At 29.5% G+C, this 23,456-nt stretch overlaps 3 protein-coding genes across 3 annotated transcripts; 1 reads left to right on the top strand and 2 right to left on the bottom strand.

Annotated features, from left to right (window-relative positions):
- The first annotated feature begins 448 nt into the window (after nucleotides 1-448).
- Nucleotides 449-1,114, top strand: LOC132936752 (uncharacterized). Its single transcript, XM_061003511.1, has one exon. It carries the CDS (start codon nucleotides 449-451, stop codon nucleotides 1,112-1,114), a length of 666 nt encoding a protein of 221 aa, XP_060859494.1.
- A 252-nt stretch (nucleotides 1,115-1,366) lies between these two features.
- Nucleotides 1,367-8,121, bottom strand: LOC132933098 (uncharacterized). The gene is made up of 9 exons (XM_060999428.1): nucleotides 7,967-8,121; nucleotides 7,697-7,901; nucleotides 7,421-7,618; nucleotides 7,133-7,329; nucleotides 6,898-7,037; nucleotides 6,204-6,437; nucleotides 2,937-3,000; nucleotides 1,910-2,109; nucleotides 1,367-1,395 (listed from the first exon to the last, which is right to left on the bottom strand). Exons 1-9 carry the CDS (start codon nucleotides 8,119-8,121, stop codon nucleotides 1,367-1,369), a joined length of 1,422 nt encoding a protein of 473 aa, XP_060855411.1.
- Nucleotides 8,122-8,164: 43 nt separating this feature from the next.
- On the bottom strand, nucleotides 8,165-11,953 carry LOC132933099 (zinc finger MYM-type protein 1-like). Its single transcript, XM_060999429.1, has 4 exons — nucleotides 11,707-11,953; nucleotides 10,789-11,646; nucleotides 10,060-10,629; nucleotides 8,165-8,352 (listed from the first exon to the last, which is right to left on the bottom strand). Exons 1-4 carry the CDS (start codon nucleotides 11,951-11,953, stop codon nucleotides 8,165-8,167), a joined length of 1,863 nt encoding a protein of 620 aa, XP_060855412.1.
- Between the last annotated feature and the right edge of the window lie 11,503 nt (nucleotides 11,954-23,456).

A 23,456-nucleotide genomic window follows, 5' to 3' on the forward strand; every position in this document is an offset into this window, starting at 1 on the left:
AAGTGTTGAGACCAGTATTCCGATTAAATCTAAGACATTTGTAATTCACTCTTAGAATCAAAAATAAAAATTATGAATTATTACAAGAAAATGTATTCCAAAAGCCAGTTATGTCTGTCACACCTCGTATATTGGTATACTTTTAACATAATATTTTAACATTACAGATGTCCAGGAGAAAATCATTCGGCACACAATATAATTATCGACAAGGAGTGTATGGCTATGTTTCGCCTACCTCCTGTCGATAATTATAATGAAACATTAATATTAGCATGCACCTACTTGTATTTTTCATTTTCTAAAAGCCCTTCCAATCACACTGTAAGTATTTATATTCCTATTAAAACATTTTTTTTTGTTTTCATTTTACACATTTAAATACATTATTCACATATCTAACTATTAATTTCAGCTTAATACACTTTTCAACCATGTAAAAATTGTCATGACCATGTGCAATCATCCATTCACCACTAAAACAAATTTCAAATTCACCATTAATAGTTTAATAAATCAAAAATATATATCCACCCATCAAATTCATAAAAAAACCACATATCATATTGAAAATCTACCAAAAATTAAATCACTTTTTTCGAAACACTATGACACTACCATCAATAGAATCATCAACATAACACAAGAAGAGTATATAACAACTGCCATGCAGCATAGTGTAAGAAAAACTTTTTATAGTTCACAAATTCAAATAATTTATATAATTGTTTTTTGTCTTCGGTTTCAGTTACCAACAACACTGTGGAAAAACACACCTCATAAACCACCATACATCAACAAAGAATACACGTTCAACAAATTTCTCAGAAAAACTAAATTTATCTCATCTTTTTTAAACTCATTGACATTGACACTGAACAACACGACAACAGACATACACACAGCATACAAACAAAATTTAAAAACTTACAAACAACATTTAGACATACTTCTAACAACACATCAAGTACAAGACACAACATTAACTTTTGAGGAACTACTTAAAATAACAACAAACGATCAACACGAAATACCAACACATAACACACATAACACACACACACCAACTAAAATCAGCCCGCTACGTACATATATTAACGAATATTATATTTGATTTTTTAAAATCATGACAAAATGAAAAAAATCCAAATGATGCTTCCATAAAAATAAAATATACAGTAAGCATTGTTATTACCATTATCATTTGTACAATCACTGCTATCATCATCATCATCGTCGTCGTCACTATTCTGATCATCACTTTTGTTTATATTAATTGAGTCTATCCCAGTTGGCTGTGTGACTTTATGCTGCTCGATGTCACTTTTGTTTATATCCTGTAAGTATATACCTGCATCACACCTTTTTACAATGATGGAAATGTAGCAATGGACTCTACAAAATAGCAAAAAAAAAACATTTAGGTATAATTTGTTAGTAAGTACATTAATTTCAAATTACTTGTTACAAGTATAGCTGTGTACATCTAGGATAGTGACAAAAGTTTATGACGTTCATGTTATTGGCTCATCAGTGAGGTGTCAACATTTGAGGTCATTATGTGTACCTGAAACAAAAAAGCTTTTTTTATAAAACTGTATTTGTATGAAAAACAATTGTTAAAAATCCAAATTTGGTAGTACTGTTTTGAATACGATATCCCTCGACTCTAAATGACTTACTCTATACCCCCAAATGATACTTACAATATTAGCATAAAGTGGTGGTGAGGTCGAGTTGTCCAGAAAATGGTATATTGGTGCAGGATTACACACACACCAACTAAAATCAGCCCGCTACGTAATATATTAACGAATATTATATTTGATTTTTTAAAATCATGACAAAATGAAAAAAATCCAAATGATGCTTCCATAAAAATAAAATATACAGTAAGCATTGTTATTACCATTATCATTTGTACAATCACTGCTATCATCATCATCATCGTCGTCGTCACTATTCTGATCATCACTTTTGTTTATATTAATTGAGTCTATCCCAGTTGGCTGTGTGACTTTATGCTGCTCGATGTCACTTTTGTTTATATCCTGTAAGTATATACCTGCATCACACCTTTTTACAATGATGGAAATGTAGCGATGGACTCTACAAAATAGCAAAAAAAAAACATTTAGGTATAATTTGTTAGTAAGTACATTAATTTCAAATTACTTGTTACAAGTATAGCTGTGTACATCTAGGATAGTGACAAAAGTTTATGACGTTCATGTTATTGGCTCATCAGTGAGGTGTCAACATTTGAGGTCATTATGTGTACCTGAAACAAAAAAGCTTTTTTTATAAAACTGTATTTGTATGAAAAACAATTGTTAAAAATCCAAATTTGGTAGTACTGTTTTGAATACGATATCCCTCGACTCTAAATGACTTACTCTATACCCCCAAATGATACTTACAATATTAGCATAAAGTGGTGGTGAGGTCGAGTTGTCCAGAAAACGGTATATTGGTGCAGGATTACAGGGCTCAAACGCTCGTTTAGCCACCACCACAAGTCCAATTCGTTTACCAGGGGACTTAAAACTGTTTGGGGGTATAGAGTAAATCATTTAGAGTCGAGGGATACCTTTTTGAAAGCGGTAGTACCAAGTACCAAGACTTAGTGGAAACACCATCCGTCGATCTCAGACACTGTTGTAAGTCAATGTTCGATGTAGTCGCATACATATTCGTTATTATAATACTATACATTCTTCGACTACCGAACTATGTAGAAAAAAGAGTGAGGAGTGCAAGAGTGAAATGACAATTTATACAATTATAATTTATAAGAAACAACAATCTTATCAATTTCAATCGTCAATATCATGTTTTTTTTTTTTTGTTTTATCTATGATCGCGATGGGTCTGTCTATACGCAGTCGATTAGACCACCACCGCCGTTATCATTTTGTTGTTATCAAAAAAAAAACTTAATCTGATAACCGCTGGATTGTAATGCAATATCGTGGTGTTTTTCCACAGTGTTGTTGGTAACTGAAACAGAAGACAAAAAACAATTATATAAATTATTTGAATTTGTGAACTATAAAAAGTTTTTCTTACACTATGCTGCATGGCAGTTGTAATCACAAACTATACAAGCAAGTGATGGTGGTAAGCAAGTGCAATATAAACCCTACGATACCATTTAAATTCACATGCAAAGGTCATGGCATTTAAGTGTGAACATTGTCCTGCGGAATTCTGCAATCCATGGAGCTAATCAAGGCACAAAAAAGAGGAGGTAATAAATTAAAACTTAGATAATTTGATGTACTTGAAATATTATAATTTCTTTTTTTTTATTTTACAGCATAACAATCAATGAATTGTGAAAACAGTTCGATGGATTATGGCTACAGGCGAAACCACCTTAATAAAAAAAACGCGCTTATTTGTAAGACCCCTTGGGTAGTGTGGAACATTACACTTATATGTTGTACTCAATATATGAAGACTCAATCACATCCATCTGCAAGAATGATTCATACGTGTACGGAGGCTGCCATTTTGGAAAATATATGCTAACAGATAGGTAAATAAAAAAAAGTAGTATTTTATGGATAATGTTCCTGTATGTATTTTTTTTATAGCTGAAATTTAATTTTAAAATTGTAATGTTGAACCAGAAAATGTTACTGTTGATGAAGGAGATTTTGAAGTTGATGTTTGAATATAATTTTGTAAATTTTGATTGTGATGATTTTTAATTAATTGAAAGTGGAAAAAAAATTTAAATTATTCAGTACATCGGTTCTTATTGATCTGAAATGAAAAAAAAATAATTAAATTAGGTCTTAATAAAATAAATCTTTGCCATTAACTGAAGTATTTAACTATTTTATGCAAAATTATTTTATTATTTGAATTCATAAGGCTGAATTATTTAAGTTTACATTGTTTTAATACATAATATTATTATGTTATTCAACAATATACAATACGTTTTTGTTTTTATTATTTAAAACATGTTATAATTATTGATTTTTGAGTTCATAAATCTGAAGTTTAGGTATGTAATTATGTGTTACACTCATACATCTAAAATACAATTAAACAATATAGGTACACTAGTATATCATCGTATTACCTATAGTCTATACTCTATAGGTTAAATGTGACTGTTTAAATATTTTTTTAACGATTAGGATAAATTTACATTTTATAAACTATTACTTTTATTTGTTTTTTACAGTATTTAATACATTTTTACAAAAAAGAAACTACTCTTACGGTCATACACAGTGCTGCACTAAGTTAATGTATTTGAGTTGCTGGAAAATTCGATAGCGTTCACCCTCCATGCTATCTACTATTTTATATCTGTGATATCAATTTCCTTTTGTACGGTATGTGAATGTGGCTACTGTTGTCTGTTCCCCAGCGATCGTAGCAGCTATTGTACTATATGTATTATAAAATTAATTATTTGTATTTGAATATGATTATAGTAATAATAATATAATAAGACAATAATAATAATAATATTTACAGATACTTACAAGATTCACAGATATACATAATTTAATCCAATTCATAGTGGTAGAGGGAGAGGAGAACAATACAAATAACTTTTTATTAAAATTATTATAATTATTTTTATTAATATAAATAATAAATATAAAATAATATTATATTATACTATTATGATATTGTATACTATTATATATATTTTGATTACTTATACTAAATAATAATTAATGTTTGCGGTTTTCCAAAGGGCGGAGTTTACGTAATTTCCGCTTCCCCCGGAACATAATTATTTTATATTATGAAATTAATTAATTATTTGTATATGATTATAGTATGTATTATTATATTGTTTTATTCTTTTGTTCAGTGGTTTTTCACCCGTCATTGTACATCGTCAGCGCGAGCAATACCGATTACGTAACATTCGGTACCCCGCACCTGCAGTTCACTTCCACGCCCAAAACTACCTTAAATATTGGTTTGCAGAGAGCAGAAAAAATATCAAAATCATCCCAGCATCTAACTCTACACGATGGTAAGTGTAAAAAAGACGAAATGTTTGGCCGAAGTTCGATGTAAAATGTACTAAGCCTCAGAGGTGCCTGGCGTATCGGCCGAGAATACTATGCCGGGCAACTCTGGGCTACAGCCATAATTATATGATACTTGCATATTTGTGTTGTTAAATTACAATTATATTGGTATTAAAAACTAAAATTCTACTTCTGTTTTAAGGCGTAAAAAAGTAAAAAATACATAATTTTCACAGGAAAATGAAATATTATTGAAACAGAAACAAATATTAAAACATCCAAAACCAGTGTAACTCATCAAGCAGAAATGTATTTAATTCAAAAAGAAATTGAAGATTTAAAAAAAGAAGAATCCTTCCTAAGAAATCATCCTTTTGGTTACCATTCTCTTGAATCTAATAACATATTGTTTGAATTCTACTATTAGTACTTAAATCTATGTTTGATACAATTATTGATTTATGTTCAAAAATTAATTTTAGTTATTTTTATAGCTGGAAAGTTGAAAAATTCTGTCTTAAAGACCAAATTCTCATGATTTTAATACAATTAAGATTGAATTTAGCTTAGCCAGATTTAAAACTAGTGAATCCATTGTTGGTAGTACTATTTTAACATTAATTAGTGTTATTCATGGCATTTTGTATGTTAACTTCAACCAAAATTATTGCTTGCCAGAAGGTTTCAATAATTTTAAAAATTGTAGAATAACATTAGACTGTACTGAAATTTCATTCAATATTCCTAAACCACTACTGGACCAAAAATTGACGGAAGTATAGTTCATATAAACATTAAAATACATTGAAAGGACTTATTGTAGTGGCTCCTAATGGTGTTATTACTTATGCTAGTAAATTGTATCCTGGGTCTACTTCACCTTCATTCTCATAACTTTTAAGAAGCATTTTTATGTGACACAATACACATACATAATTTATAAATGTTAAATATATATATATATATATATATCTAAAATTATTAATAATATAATATATAGGGTAAAACACAGTTATATGCACCTTAAGAATTCGTTTTTGATAGTATTTGGAATATAACGAAATCGAACTGCAAATAATCAAATAAATATTATAATATCAAGATTGATATTGTAGTGGCCCAATTTAAATACGAATGCATCGTACCTCAATAAACAAAACTTTCAAACAATTATTGTCCATTAATAATAACCATCGGTAGCATCATGCCAATTTAGTTCTCTGGTGAGATATCCATCCACACAGTGTGAGCACTGGAGCAAAAATTCTTTTATTGTTATTGCTCCTGTAGCAAGTAGAGCTGTTGCATGCTTTATACGCAAGCTATTTAAAATAAATTTGAATTTTGTGTTTCGTGTTGTAGCCATTCCTGCTGCCAATTGATTAATCACAATATGCTGCTTAATGGATATATTTTTCAAGTGATCTAGGCGTACACAAAATTTGATTTCAGTTATTTATTTCCAAAGGACATTCATTGTAATTTAGTAATATTAATTAATCTACATCTACATACATTTACGATTTTAGTCATTGGTCTTAAACTAACAATTACTATTCATAGGTTAGGTGTTAGATTTATATGCTCTACAATCCTGCCAAATAGTATGCACAAAATATAGTTACTAAATTATTAAATAAAGTAAAATGTCTTATAACCTAGGTACATGGGTCATGGATACATAATACATATTATAAGTATATAGCTATTTCTGGGTTACTAGAAATATATATAATTCTAAGACTTGACTATTATTAATGAAAGCCAATTTTTATTTATTTTCAGATTCTAACAGAAATTGAAGAGATTTATACTATTTATATTTTGTATCCCCATGATAAACAATATTTTTTTTTATATGAAAAATAAATCAAAAAAAACTTACCCAACATTCTCCACAAATTTGGGTGTGACACTTGAAAAGTCTGTTTAAGATTCGAATGGAAACTTTCCACATTATTGTTCGTTCGGCGTGGTTGGTTGTAAACCGAAAAAGACTCTGGGCCTTTGCGAGTTAGCCAAAAACTATAAAATTGAAACTATTAGGTTGTATTGAGAACATTTTATTCTCCAATGATAATAAAACATATAACTCATGTGTATTATTATACTCAATTTACCTGGTAAAATATGTAAAAAATCTCGGTATCAAAACACTATTATTTTGGGCATGCATTTTTATGTCTTGAAAACCCTGCTCGATCTGATGAGCAGGCAATAGTGCTAATACTGCACACATTCTCAAGCACATTTTAGCTTCTCTGTGCTGTTGTACGTGGTTTGAGTAGCCCATCTTCTTTATATTTTTCAGCAAACTCTAAATAATTTATTTTTAATAATAAATTACTTTAATTATAATTAATGGGGAATGTTAAAATAAAATAAATGAAACAAGAAAAATGTCAAACCTGTACAAAATGAAACCAACACGAAGATACTGTCGCTTCAGGGTATACATCAGAGAAGACGTTGCGGAGTGCAGTTTCGAAGTCAATCGTGATTGTCAATGGTCTGACTTCGGGAAATTTACGAGAAAATCTTTCCAAAACTTTCCTATATGCAGCCTCAGTCTTTACTTCCATCAATACAAAGCATACAGGAACAGACTAGACAAATGCATGTAGGTAGTTTAATATTTGTAATTTATAAATTTAAATGAATGGTAATTAATAATTATTTTTTACGTGATTTTGCAGGATCAAATGCAACATAAACAGTTGTCTACAATGAGGCATTGACGGCACTACTTTGAACGTTGCATCAGCGTGTAGTTCCGTGGCCCCCTGATGCACTACAGCACTAATGATTTCTTGGAACGTAAACATCACGCTATACTTTCCATCATTGTCCACTATCCATTCCTGGTAAAAATTATAGTTGCATTGATACCTGTAAATGAGATATTTAAATTACAACAATCAATAATTTTTAATTTTATTAATATATAATCTTACCTATCAGTATTCATATCCAAGTATTCCCCTAACTCGCGTAATGTGGATGGTACTGCTGGACAAACACTTCTTCGCGACTGCCGAATGGAAGACTCCGCTGTAGGCCAACTATACACTAAAGCCGCATCCGGATTCCTATCAAATTTATGTTTCATAAAAATATTGTTTGCATTTAACAATTTTAAAATACATTATAAATCACCCATACCTAACTATTTCTTCATCATATATAACTTTTAGAGGCGTAGTCTCTGTCTTTGATCTTTCAATCAAAGTGCTCCTAAAACGTTTAATAACTTCTTGCTCATTAAACATTGGACCATGAGCTTCATGAGTGTGAGATTTTTTAGCTATAATAGTGCCATTTTCCATTTGTATAGCTGTGCCTTTGCAGTACACATTAGGTGTAGCACAGATATAGTAACTGTAATAATTATGTTAGGGACAACATTTTAACTAACCATTTGTTATGTATAACTGTAATTTTTTAATAAAAAAAAAAATAATGAAAATTTGATCTTGACTTACCGTTTACCTCCACGAGTTTTATTTATTTTATAGTGAAATCCTTCGTGTTCCAATTCAAAAAAAAAAAATAAAACAAACAAGCAAGCAAAGCAAGGTAAAATAATTTTAATAAATTTTATTTAAATAAAAATGATCAAGTAAAATGGAATTGTATTTAAATGATCAAATGACAAGTACAAAAATGTAGAAACAAATTACGATGAATCAATATTTAGGTTGAATACACTGAATACAAATACTGTTGTATAACACTGCCGTCATAAGTAAAAACGCCGCTAGTTGAACGATTTTGAGGAATACAATTATAAAAATACAAATCATAACATCTTGTACATTATAATTATTTAATTACTTCGAAAGTAGTCTAGACGTCTAGACGTCGTACCCGCATATTGTGTTGTCTCTGTCTTACTCAAAAACGTGTTGGCACGGGGAATAAACCGAGAAAGTTACATAACTAAGAAACGAAATTTTCACCACGTGAAAAGGAGAACTTTAGCTGTGCAATATCGTTTTTATTTTTTCGATATCACTTATACGAAAAAAGTTCTTATTGTTTCAAAATCCTTTATTTTTCAAACTTTAATAACCTAACCGATAACGAATAAATAAAATCGATATTACACAGCCAAAGTTCTCTTTTTCGGTTCTTACCCACGCAAAACAGTTTTTGCTATGTTGTACATTTGTCAATTATGGACTAAAAAATATAATTGGTATATTCCAACTCTTCAATAAATATTTTGAACATTATAATATGGTGTATACAAAATGTCCATATTCAGTTAAAATAGCATGTAGATTGATTGTATCGTCTTGTAATCTTCGAGGCTCAATGCAGTGACACCTCTAGATCAAATTTATGTTCTCAAAAAAACCGTGTATCGTGTTTAAGTTTGAGAAATTAGAAAAACAAAATTTCTCGCCAATTTTTTTTTTGAATAATTCAAATATTGAACACTTTATTTACCTACTTAATAATTGAGATAAAAAAACTATTACTGGCTATCAAATGATCTAGGTACGCTTCTGCTTCGATCCTCGAAGGTTTCATAACGATAGGACTTTTATTGAAGGATTTAAGCTTTTAGATAGGTTTTTCAATTTCGTATTATATTGAAAACCTAAATCATTCAATATAAGTTCTATCGTTATGAAACCTTCAAGGACCGAAGCAGAAGCGTACCTAGATCATTTGATAGCCAGTAATAGTTTTTTTATCTCAATTATTAACTAGGCAGTGGCGTAACAAGATGGGAATGGGCCCCGGGGCAATTAATAAATTAGGCCCCTTAATTCTGTATATAGGAAAGACCACATTATACGTTACATTGTTGTTTAAAATATAAATACCTCTATAATACCATTAATGAAAATAATAAAGTTTATTATTATGTGTTTATTAAATAAACACATAATAAATTGATACTCAAAATAAAAAGGAAATCCATTTAATTACTAAAACAAATTTTAAATATTAACATTTTATCATTATTAATTTATTAATTCTATCTAATCAAATAAAATAAAATAAAGGCTATCAAATCAAATTTATAATCTTTTACGAGCTTTAATATTAGCAAATTGATCTATCACTTCACTTAAATCCAATTTTGAAGCTGCTTTGTTTTCAACTGCAATCAATGATAAATATTTGAGTCGATCTTGTCCGGTACTATTTCTAAGATAATTTTTAATTATTTTTAGTTTGCTGAAGGATCTTTCAGCTCCTGCTGAAGTTACAGGAATGGTATAAAATAGTAAAATTGCCATGAACACTTCTGTTATATCACATTCCATCACTCCGAATTTGGTTATTATATCCTTGCATAACTGGTAAACATTACACGTCTCAGTTAATTCAGGAAAAGTTCGATGGTAAACATTGAGAAACTGGAGCGAAAAATTTGGTCCTATTACATCTGAATACTTGCTTTGAAACTGATCACATTTTTGCAACAGAGTTCTTTCGTCAATACTACGTAATACTTTTGGAGTTAAAAAATCAAATATTTTGTTGACTTTACTCATACCAATAAAACGTGTATTTAATTGAGTGATAATTATGTCCAATATATTATTAAAAATGGTTATTTTAAATATCTCTTTTCTGTTACCAAATCGGTGATCAGAAGCTAATTCGTCAAAGTGTTTTTTAATTTTACTTTGCCGTTTTACTTGAAAATAAAGATCAATATCATATTTTTTTGCAGTTTCTGTGGCCTTATTGTAAAATGATTCAAAGTCATTTCTGTAAATTTTCAATTTGTCTTTAGTCTCTTCTAAAACGTTACTTGCTTGATCCAAATCAATATCAACTTTTTGTAAAATTTTGGATGCATAATTTATGTTGTTTAAAACATGGTACATGAATTCACAAAGCAACACAAATTCAAATTTAAACAATTTTTTTTTAATATTATCTGCTTCATTGCGTTCGTCAACATTTTTTGAGTTAAGAGCTATTTCAGATAGACATTTAATAATATCAAAAAACCGGAGTTTAACTGCAGTTATTGTATTTATCCTACTAGACCATCTTGTCGGATTTAATTTTTTCAAAGTGACTTCAGATTCGCTTGTAAATTTTGATAACAGATCCCAGCGCTTAATACTGTTTCCCAAAAAGTTATACAGCTCTTGTAAAGTAACGAAAAAATGCTGTATTTCCATACAACCGCGAACAGCATCGTTTATTACTAAATTTAAATTATGACTGGCACAATGTACATACTCAGCGTTTGGTTGAATATCCTTAATATGCTTTTGTACGCTATTATACCTACCACTCATTACACTTGCCCCATCATAACCTTGGCCTACACACTTTTTTAAATCAAGATTTTTATGGGAAAATAATGTAATCACCTGTTTAACTAAATCTACAGCACTATGCTTAGTGACAGCATAAAAACCAAGAAACACTTCTTTTACTTTTATATCAACTGGCTGCCCATTTTCAGACCTGGATATTGCTGCGTACCTTACAACAATGCTCAGCTGATCTACTTTTGCTATATCTTGCGTGGTATTCATAATAATAGCGAAAAATGGCGATGCTCGAATGTTTTCCAACAAATGGCCTTCAAGTGTATTACCTATACACTCAATCATTTCATTTTGAACGGTTGGACTGAGATATCTCGTTGATCCTATAAATAAAAATAACTACAGTTAATTAAAATGATTAATATTTAAAAACATTTCATTACCTTTTGGCATTTCCAAAACTTGATTTAGGACTTGATCATATCTGGAGACAAGTTGTACAACTGATAAAAAATTGCCGTGATATCCTTCTAGACTTAAATCCTCCCGATGTCCTCTTAATGCCAAAGAATTAGTTGCAAGAGTAATTATAATATCAAATAACCTTTGAAGAACCATTCTCCAAAATGATGCTTCTTTACGAATTTGATTTTCAAGATCTTTGTCAATATTTATATTTTTTTGCCACATTTCGTATACAGCACATGCCTCAATATGGTTTTTCGAAAAACCATGTTCCTTAATTCTTTCTGATAAGTGCTTCCAGTCTCGAAGACCCGTACACCAAGTACTTCTTTGCAAAGAAAACAACCAACACGGTTGACAATAGGTTGCATCTAGCAATGGGGAATAACATAGCCAAAAACGGTTAACTGGTCCATATTTAGTTTGAAAAATATAATATGATTCAGAAAAACTCCTGTTGCCCTGATGAGGGTCTTTTGGAAATGGTCCTGAAGGTTTTAATGGTCCCATATCAAAAATAAGTCGTTTTTCAGTATCATTTAATTTTTTGTGTATAAAATTACCTAAGTCATTGGACATTTTAAATAATTCGGAGACCAAAGGTTCTTTTATCGTGGGTGTTGTCAATTTTTCATTCGATACTGATGAGTCAACATTTTCCGTTTCAGTACTAACAGTACTTATATCACATTTAGTTTTAGTTAAAAATTTATCCATTTTCGGCAACTTTTGTTTCATTTCTTCTCTTTGTTTTCTCTGTTTTCGCTTAAATGCACCACTGGTTTTATTTTTTGTATCCATAATACACTTCTTTATAACAACGTTAAAAGCTATCGAATTAATACAATTTTAATGTACGCACTGCGCTACGAACACGATAACGGTACGCTGATGACTGAATAGTGAATATTATGCTACGTAAACATAATTATATAATAATATTTCACTCGACAATAATAATATATTATAAGTAATAGGTACAATAAAATTGACAACAGACTATTTGTGGAAATTCCTATGTACGTCCCAATCGTCTTTAATTAACTGCATTGAGCCTCAAAGATTACAAGACGATACAACCCATATTGAAGGTACTAGTACTTCAAAATGTATATCCAATGTTGTGTTGTTTGCTCAAATATATATATTAGAGTGTATTGACCTATTATTTTATAGGTTTTAATTTGTTATTCTTATATACCTATCGATTTATAATAATAAATAATGAGCTACACGCCTACTAAAATAAATGCGAAAAAAAGTTCAAAATATTTATTACTTAAAATGTTATACAGACGTATACTATAAGAAAACGTCTGGTTATACGAATAATCACTTAATGTATTTTTCAACTTTTTGCTACTCCGATTACGGGCGAAAAAATGATCGCACGTATTTCGACCATAGACCATTTTAGTAATCACTGTATCTTATGAAAAAACCAGTCTGTTTTTGTTCATGTACAAAATGTATCTGAACCACTCAGAACCCCCTGCAAAAAAGTTCTAATGCTGTGCCTGATAGTTATTAACATAGCATAGTGTGTACTGAAATAATTCAGATTTGTTTGTTTAATTAATATAAGTAGTATTAAAACAATTTTGTTAATTTAACACAAGAAATTGATAATATTTTTAATAAAATTAACTTAAACTATAAACTTAGTGGTTTATTTTATTATGATTGCTTCTAACAGTAATTCAAGAAAGATAATGTGTTTAGTGGTGCAAATGTATGTCTTCTTGCCAATTATAAAATATTAGGTTGCTGAGTAGGTATAATATTACATATAAATAATAATGTTTATTTTAGTAGCAGTAAAAAATCTGTATGAGAGATACATTTCCAATTTGTTCTACACTTGTGGGCTGTGTCATTATAACTCAATATTTTTGTGATATTAAAAATATTTTGAAGTACGGCCTGCAAATGAGTGTGGTGGTAGTGTAGTGGTAATAGTAATCTATGCATAATAAGCCGTCTAAAAACACAAATATCACAAATTTGATACAATCAGAATTCAATTAAAAGTTTAAAATTAAATGTCATACCCAAAACACGTATTATAAGATGTTACAACCAATAGGTATTAGGTAGGTACGTCGGTAGTATACAACTTAAGCAATAAATTATTATATTAATTTATTTATTTTTAAGTTAGTATTGCTAACTTGTAGTTATAATTTATTAGCAGTAGTTAGGTTTTTAGATATTTTATATTAAGATTTTTGTATTTGTATGTTGAAAACGCTGTTATTTAATTTTTAAATATTCGAGAAATTTATGTCTCTCTGTTCTCAAAATCTGTAATTCTGTTGCAGCCACAACCCGACAACCGTGGTATATACATAGATAATAAAGATATCTTTATTATCTATGGGTATATAGCACGATTTAAGATATACAGTATATATAGTATATTATCTTAAATCGTGGTATATAGTTTAAATAAAATATAATTATTATCAAATAATATAATAATTATCATTCAGTGGAACAATGATGAAACCTCACATACAAAAATATAATTTTAAGAAATTAAATGTTGGCAACACATTTTATGCCGCCGTCTTTCAACCCAGGTCTTTATCATTTTATATTTTCAACTATAATATCTTATCACGAATATTTGTTGGCTAAAATATGGTTCTGCGTAAATATTTGTCGGCTAAAATACGGTTCGATGCAAATATTTTTCGGCCGTAATACTTGTCGGCTAAAATACTGTCGGCTGTAATATTTGTCGGCTAAAATACTGTCGGTCGTAATATTTGTTGGCTAAAATACTGTCGGCCGTAATATCTGTCGGCTATAATACTGTCGGATTTAATATTTTCGGCTAAAATATAGCCCCTCAAGTGATATGACTGTTGTACGTATGTGCTGATAAAATATACGCATCGGTCACTTGAGTGATATGTAAGTTGTTGATGTGCAAGCACACATGCGTTTTTTCATATGTAAGCGTGAAAAAATATGTTTTGCTCGAGTCGGAAGGGTTTTGTTGGTGGTGACTGTGACTGGTAATGGTGTGTGTTTTTCCTGTGTACATGCATGAATTAATATATATATATATATGTCGGTCAGGTTATTGATAATATGTAAGTTGTTGTATGCGCGTTCGTGTATGTGTTTTCTCATGCACAGGTATGAACAATATAGAACACGAGATCAGAGGATCAAGGGATAAAGAATAAGTGATAGGTAATGATTAAGAATTAGTGATCAAGGTGTGATATATAATGTAAAAAATAAATATTACACAAGTGATATGGCTTTTACATGTATGATTTTCTCATGCGTTCTTAAAATATATCAATTATTGATTAACAATAGTTAAGGTTTTATTAGCATACAAACATGTCGATGCATGACTAGTCTTGATGAAAGTTGTTTTTCTCAGATGTATTACATAACAATTGATCAAGACGTTGTTTGATACATAATGTATCCGTTGGTTCGAAAGTATAAAGGAGATATGAAAATTAATATACCGTTGGATATATAATATGGATGAGGCATCATATACGTTTTTATATATTATTACCTAGAAGATGTTGAAATACCGAGAAATATATGTTACTCAGATAATGATACAATTTTATAATCCATTTAATGGATAAGTAAGAACCTTGTAAATATTTATTGTAAACCTTAATGTTATTTTAATAATTGAAAATACTTTTTATATATCATGTCTTTTTGTTTCATATAAATTATTTAATTTCCTATAAATATTAGAATAATCTACGTCTCACATTGCGTAGGTGCTGGTGCGGGGTGTTTGGCGAATGTTGATTGAGACGGCTGTGGTGTAACCTTATGTAGCATTATTACCAATAAATAAAAAAACTTTGTATCATGATCGGGGGACGAGCAGTTAAATATAATATATTCAGGGAGAATCGTTGGATCCTATAGATATAAATACCATAGGTTAGGGGCAGATATGTAGATATCAGAATCTTAAATAATATATTTAAATTACTAGGATTCCATTTCAGTTATAATTATGGTTTATTGTCTACTAAGCACTGACAAATAATAATAATACTCGCAAATATAATATACCTAAGCTATGTTCTATTATAATATGTGACTGTATCGTAGTCATACATAGTCGTAGTGTGTATTGAGATATGAAATGTAAAGTGAACTGCTTTACTAATCCATGGTGTGTGTTGGTCATAGCCCTTGTAATTATGTGCGTGTTTTAATATTAATGTATCGATCAGCAGTCAATCGTACATAAGGTAGAGTTCGTATTATATACATAAGTGTTATGGTGCTGGTGCGGGGTGTTTGGCGAATGTTGATTGAGACGGCTCACAGTGGGAGTAATCAAACTTTTAGCTGGTCAAAAATAGTAAATTTTAGTTTCGTAATCAGCGACTATAAACTTCAATATCTATTGCCACTTATCTTAAGATAACAAATATACTGCAATATGCGATAATCATTAACTAATGAGCCGATAAATGTAGGTATGATTCATAAAGACTTATGAATTTCAGTCTACCACATGGTGTGCGCGTATATTATATTTTTCAGTTTTTCGATATTTTATATGAACAGAAGTAGTTTTCTAGTTTTCTAAATCAAAAATGGATCAACATATAGTACTAGGTAAGTGTATTAATTCGTATTTATATCATTAGTTAAAATAAAAAAATATGAATATATATCATACAATTAAAGAAATTATACTTTCATTCTAAATAATAGAGTATAACAATTATTTAGGAGCTCTTAGAGGTTGCCGTTATTTTTATATTATACATAATTATATTTTCTTTATAATACTATATCGGAAAGTTGCTCACACTTGCCCCTTTTTGAATTACGATTTTAATTACAATAACTTTTTGTTTTTTCTTAAAGGTAAAACTGACACTGGAAAAAGAGTTAAAAATAATTGTTTATTTGAAGTATTCAAAAATTCTGAATCTGCTTTCCATACAAGTTCTTGTGAGGTTCGCAATACGTTGACCATGTATTTGTATAGTAAAATAGGCGAAGAGTGGGATTCTTATGAGGACTTTGAAAAATGCGTTAAGGGGAAAATTGAAGGATTTTGTAGTTCAGTAAATAAAAAATGGAAAGCATCTAATCGGTGTATGTCAAAATTTTTAGTTAAAAATAAAATCTGGCTGCAATTAGATTTCAACATTCCAATAAAAACAAAGAATGAAATGGTCTACCAGCCAACAACAAGTCGCGGTAGGCCACGTAAATTATTTATTGATTTATGGGAACGTTCAAAACGTAGAGAAACCGAACATTTAAGGAAAACGATAACAAGTGAGACATTAATTAGTGCTACGAAAAGTACATTGTACTCTGAAGGTAAGCGTACAGCTGCTCACATATTGTCACAAGTAACTGAGTACTCTCCGTGTAGAGCAATTAAAATTAAAAAAATGTGTAAAAATTATTCTAAAACTGTTATGCCTTATACCGAAGATGAGGCTCTAGCATTTATTGTTGATACACGCATGACGAAAGATGCATATCATAAAACTAGACTTGGGGCCAAACAACGTGGAGCTAATATTTATCCTTCTTATGATCGCATTCGTTTGGCAAAAGAAAGATGTTACCCTGAAGGCATAGAAATTAGTGAAGAAAAAGCTTCTGTCCCACTTCAACATTTGTTAGATCATACACTGACTAGATTATGTGAAACGCTTGACTTTAATAATATTGAAAATCTAGAAGTTTATACCGATTTAAATTTGTTATGTAAGTGGGGTTGTGATGGGAGTTCTGGTCATAGTGAGTACCACCAAACTTTCAATGGTCAAAATATAACAGACGCAAGTGTTTTTTTATTTTCTTTGGTCCCATTGCGACTTACAGGGACCACAACAATTTCAAAAGAAAATACAATTTTATGGAAAAATCCAACACCTTCGTCTACACGCTATTGTAGACCAATACAATTTATGTATAATAAAGAGACGGTAGAAACAACAAAAAATGAAGTAGAAAAAGTGGAAAAAGAAATTACAGAACTAAAACCCCTCAAATTAAATATAAATAATAATGTTGTGTCTATTAATTATACAATGGTAATGACAATGATTGATGGCAAGGTAATAAACACTTTAACTGGATCTTCAAGCCAAGTTTGTTTTATTTGTAAATGCAATCCTACAAGTATGAACAATTTAGACCAAATGCACAAATTTAAAATCAATGAAGATAATTTTAAGTACGGTTTATCCACATTACAAGCCTGGATAAAATTTTTAGAGTGCATTTTACATATTGCATATAAATTGGAATCGGCTCCAACGACAAAAAGGACAACTGCTGTACAAAAAATTTTAATTTCAGAAAAAAAGAAAGAAATACAATCTCGTATTTGGGAAGAATTAGGTTTAAAAGTTGACAGAGTAGTTCAGGGTATGGGCACATCAAATACGGGGAATGTTGCTCGAAGATTTTTTAAGAACCCGGAAAGAGTCTCTGAGATTACAGGAGTTGATGTTCGTTTAATCCATAAATTTTCAATTATATTAACAGTGATTTCTAGTGGTCATGAAATAAATTACGAAAGATTTGATGAGTATGCTAGAGAAACTGCAAAACTGTATGTAAAGTTATATAATTGGTTGCATATAAATGGCATATAAATGCCTCCAAGCCTACACAAAATTTTGATACATGGCTCTTTAGCAATCAAATATGCCCTTGTTCCTATTGGACAGTTATCTGAGGAAGCTCAAGAGTCACGGAACAAAGACTATATACGATTGCGAGAACACCATACAAGAAAATCGTCGCGCGTTAACACAAATACAGATTTATTTAACTTTCTTTTGATAACATCTGACCCAGTAATAACAGGGTTAAGACCTCAGAGTAAAGTATCATCAACTGAATTACCTCCGGAAGCAATACATTTATTGAATATTGAAAACTCCAAAGATAAAGAGTCTAACGAAGAAGAAGCTGAAAGTAGTAGTGACTAGACTTAATTTTAAAATGTATTACTTAGATATAATATTGAAGAGTTTTTAAGATTTGTTTTGTATTAACTAAAAAAAATGTATTCTAAAAATAATAAATCAAACACACTATATTAACCAATATTTAATGCATTAATTTTGTTAATTTTTTGATGTTATACATTTTGGCCGGCTAGAACTCGTATTCCTCCCACTGTGCGGCTGTGGTGTAACCTTATGTAGCATTATTATTTATTACCAATAAATAAAAAAACTTTGTATCATGATCGGGGGGATGAGCAGTTAAATATAATATATTCAGGGAAAATCGTAGGATCCTATAGATATAAATACCATAGGTTAGGGGCAGATATGTAGATATCAGAATCTTAAATAATATATTTAAATTACTAGGATTCCATTTCAGTTATAATTATGGTTTATTGTCTACTAAGCACTGACAAATAATAATAATACTCGCAAATATAATATACCTAAGCTATGTTCTATTATAATATGTGACTGTATCGTAGTCATACATAGTCGTAGTGTGTATTGAGATATGAAGTGTATAGTGAACTGCTTTACTAATCCATGGTGTGTGTTGGTCATAACCCTTGCAATTATGTGTGTGTGTTTGTTTTAATATTAAAGTATCGATCAGCAGTTAATCGTACATAAGGTAGAGTTCGTATTATATACATAAGTGTTATGAAACATATAAATATGTTATATTATTATATTTATAATTGTTACAGCCTGTTTTTAATTATCACGGTTGTTTTTATTTTACACAAAAATTAAAATATTAAAATGAGAAGTAAGTATTAGCATATTTGTGTTTAATTCTGTTAGAATTATAAACATACACCCTATATAATGTAGTGTATAAGTAATATATTCACACTGTAGTTCATCAGACGCTGACTATACATTTTTATATACTACAGCATATATGACCTGCGTAATGTAGCCGGGTATACATAGTTAGTCGTTGATTTATATTACGCCTGGTAACACTATTGTACATCGTATCATTATACTTATTATTATATTATATATATATCCGATTATATTATTATTTACCTTTTAACTTCTGTATATCGGTGTACTTCAACAGGTTATGGGCCCAGAGTAAGGTCTTTATATTAAAGTCGTGAATAATTAGTAAAATAATAATTGATTAACGAATTGCGTGTTTTTTGTGTACAGACAGTGTACAGCAATAATAATTCGCGAAGTACGTTTTGTTTAAATATGGAAAACGAACAATATAAAATCAACAAACTCAAAGATGCATCAAATTGGGACATGTGGAAATTTCAAATTAAGGTTATCACGAATGCAGCTAAAAAATTTGATGTAGTAACAGGAAAATCAAAGAAACCAATTTTAGCAAAAATCGGTAATGAAACTGAAGATGAAGCGAGAAAAAGGCATAGTGTTGATTTTTCAATATGGAAAAGGGCAGATAATAAGGCTCAAATATGTATCGTCACTTCGCTAGATGAACAACCTCTACAATACATTATGAACTGTGACACAGCAAATGGTATGTGGAACAAATTACTTAGTGTGTACGAACAGATGTCGGACACAAGCATAACAATAGTACAACAAAAATTCTATCGTTATACAATGGATCCTAAGGACAATATAGCCGGTCATATTTCGAAACTAGAAAATCTAAGTAGACAACTAAAACAATTGGGAGAACCTATCTCAGAATCAATGTTGATTACAACAATTTTGATGACATTACCTGATAGCTATAGGCACTTCTACAGTGCATGGGACTCAATGAATAGTACAAATAGAACGCTAGAACAGTTAACCACTCGATTGATGGCGGAAGAAACACGACAAGTGCAAGGACAGGAGGTCCGTAACGATGGTGCTGAAAGTATTGCTTTGACTGCAAACAAAGGCAAGTATATTAAGAACAAAAAATACGGGAACAAAAATGATAATACAAAACCAGGAAAATGCAACCACTGTAAAAAACCAGGACACTGGAAAAGGGACTGCAGGATATTCAAAAGGGAACAAGAAGAAAAGAAATTAACTTCCGGTTTGGCGCTTATTGGTGTACATAGAAAAATTGAAGGAATCGACGACTCAGACAAATGGTATGTGGACTCAGGTGCGAGCGACCACATGACAAATTGGAAAGAGTGGTTCGTAGATTATAAAAATTTTGATGTGCATTCGCCTGTACGTATTGGGGATGGTAAGCACATTATGGCAGTCGGAAAAGGTAACATAAATATTCATACTTATGTTAACAATAAGTGGATAAAGGGCCACTTAGAAAATGTTTTATATGTACCTGATATAAAAGTAAATTTATTTTCTTGTGGGGCATGCCTTGATAAAGGAATTACAATGGTGACAGACAGTAAAGGTTGTACATTTAAAATGGATAATCGTGTAATTGCAGTCGGTGTTCGTGAGAATAAATTGTTTTCAATGTTAATCAAAACAGATATTTCACAGGAAATTGGACACTGTGCTAACGTTGCAGTTAAGAAATTAACATTAGAACACTGGCACAAAATACTATGTCATCATGTTTTCAATATGTTATTTGTGGTGATTGTAAAAATATTCAGTTTAATGTTGTAATAACATTATATGGAGGTAATTATGATAATATTGTTCTTCTATATTGTAAAAACAATCAACTCCAATATTGTGACGATGTTATAATATAATATTTTTAATTTTTACACTTCTTACAATTTGCTATATAATTTTTTAGTACAAAACAGGAATTAGATTTCAAAAAATTGTGTTATAGTTCTAATAAAATGTATATTAAAATCAAATTAAATACTGCGTGTAAATACATAATTTGCAAATACTATAATATACTAATATTATGTAACTAGTTAATTATAATAGTTTATTACAATGTTTTCTTCAACATAGACAAAAAAGTTAAAAAAAAAAAGTATAAAATTATATTAGGTATACGTATGGCTTTCCTAGCAATATAATAATAAATGTATATACCTAATATTAAAAATAGAAATGTGGCTTTCTTAGCTATATAATCAGTTAATAATTAATTGTTTAAAAAAATATATATACAAGTACAAAATTATATTAGGTGTAGGTATGTATGGCTTTCCTAGCTATATAATAATAAATGTATATTATATTAAAAATAGAAATGTGGCTTTCTTAGCTATATAATCAGTTAATAATAAATTGTTTAAAAAATATATATATAAGTATATTAGGTATACGTATGGCTTTCCTAGCTATATAATAATCAGTTCATATAAAAATATTTAAAAAAACAAAATATATATAGTTGAAATTATAATTTAATTTACTTAAATGCAAAATTATTTGTTAAGTCACATTATTATCCACTTTTGTCCGTTGTATTCTTTTCATTTCTTTTTTTTATGCGTTCTGATACTTGAGCCATCCACAATTTTATAGGTTTTTCAATATCTTTAAAAGGTATATCACGATATTTTTTCATTTTATGAACTGCATCTAAATAACAAACAATACAAATAAAAATATTTAAAGTAAATAAATAAAATATGTAGTCTTAAATAATTTTTTTTAAAGTATTTACCAAATATTATAGTACAGCTTTGTAGATTAGATAATTTTAATTTTCCCTTATGACCAATGTATGAATAATTGGAGAGAAATTTGTCTGTGAAGATCTTTTGCATTATTCTACGCACAGTTTCTGATATGGTATCTCCCATAAGACGTGTTAATGCTGATACCTTTAACATTTAAATTAATATAAATATTTCTGGAACTAATAATTGTCAATTAACTTAAAAAAAATCATTCAATATTTACCATTTGAGTTCTGAATGGTTTATCGTTAGTCAATCGTTCTTCCACAACATCTAAAGACTCATTGTTGTCAATACTAATTATTTCCATATCACTTATTACATTATGAAGGTTTAATGAAGATATAGATGGATTTTCAATTTTATCATGAATTTTCTCTATTAAAGTAACCATAGAATCTAATCGTTTTTGAACTACCTCAATTTCATATTTCATGCAAGTTAAGCTTCTGGTTACAATTTTTTTAAAAGCTGGAAAGTAAATAAACATTTATAAGGTATAAATAAAATGCCTATGCATTAATACTTTTAGTAGTATTAGGTTTTTAGTTATTTTACTGTAACAAAAACATATATATTATAATACCTTGATCACTTTCATTTTCACAGTTATTATTATTTGGAGTAGAGCCATAAGATAGGCACCTAGGCGTTTCAGAACTTGTGTCACGAGTAACTTTTAATTTCTTGTTACTAACAAACTCCTGTACTTCATCAATTTCTGAATTTGATCTTGAAATATTTTTTTTTTAGTGTTAGATTCAACAGAGTTTGATGGACTATTATTGGCGAATAGTTCATCAGTTTGGGATAATGATGATGCATCTGGATAACATGAATTGCCTGGATTTTCTTCATCTTCAGATTCTGAAATATGCATTTCACGTTTTAGTGACTTTATATTGAATACGAGAATATATAAAATTACAATAATAGGAATACTACATTTTTTAATAACACATAATATCACTATAATTAATACATTAAAATGCTATAATTAAATTATATATATATATATTCATTATTGAATGAATTAACTGATTTTAACTTTAAAAACCGGTTTTATGAAATTTAATATTATTAAAGGAACCTATGATAATATATTATATTATTAAATAGCTATTATAGTTACCATCAGAAGAAACCGTTGGAAGTTTAGGAACA

This window comes from Metopolophium dirhodum, chromosome 1 (genome assembly GCF_019925205.1).
Source record: "Metopolophium dirhodum isolate CAU chromosome 1, ASM1992520v1, whole genome shotgun sequence".
In the NCBI taxonomy this organism is placed as follows: Eukaryota; Metazoa; Arthropoda; class Insecta; order Hemiptera; family Aphididae; genus Metopolophium; species Metopolophium dirhodum.

Excerpts from the sequence above, each read along its gene's own strand:
- LOC132936752 (XM_061003511.1), top strand. The coding sequence starts at position 449 with ATGACCATGTGCAATCATCCATTCACCACTAAAACAAATTTCAAATTC.
- LOC132933098 (XM_060999428.1), bottom strand. The coding sequence starts at position 8,121 with ATGAAACATAAATTTGATAGGAATCCGGATGCGGCTTTAGTGTATAGT. Across the intron at positions 7,038-7,132 it reads TTTTTTACATATTTTACCAG|TTTTTGGCTAACTCGCAAAG; the intron begins GTAAATTGAGTA and ends TCAATTTTATAG. Across the intron at positions 2,110-2,936 it reads TCCAGCGGTTATCAGATTAA|AGTCCATCGCTACATTTCCA; the intron begins GTTTTTTTTTTG and ends GCTATTTTGTAG.
- LOC132933099 (XM_060999429.1), bottom strand. The coding sequence starts at position 11,953 with ATGTGGCAAAAAAATATAAATATTGACAAAGATCTTGAAAATCAAATT. Across the intron at positions 11,647-11,706 it reads AGTTTTGGAAATGCCAAAAG|GATCAACGAGATATCTCAGT; the intron begins GTAATGAAATGT and ends TTTTATTTATAG. Across the intron at positions 10,630-10,788 it reads TATTGATTTGGATCAAGCAA|CTTCTGATCACCGATTTGGT; the intron begins GTAACGTTTTAG and ends TTGACGAATTAG.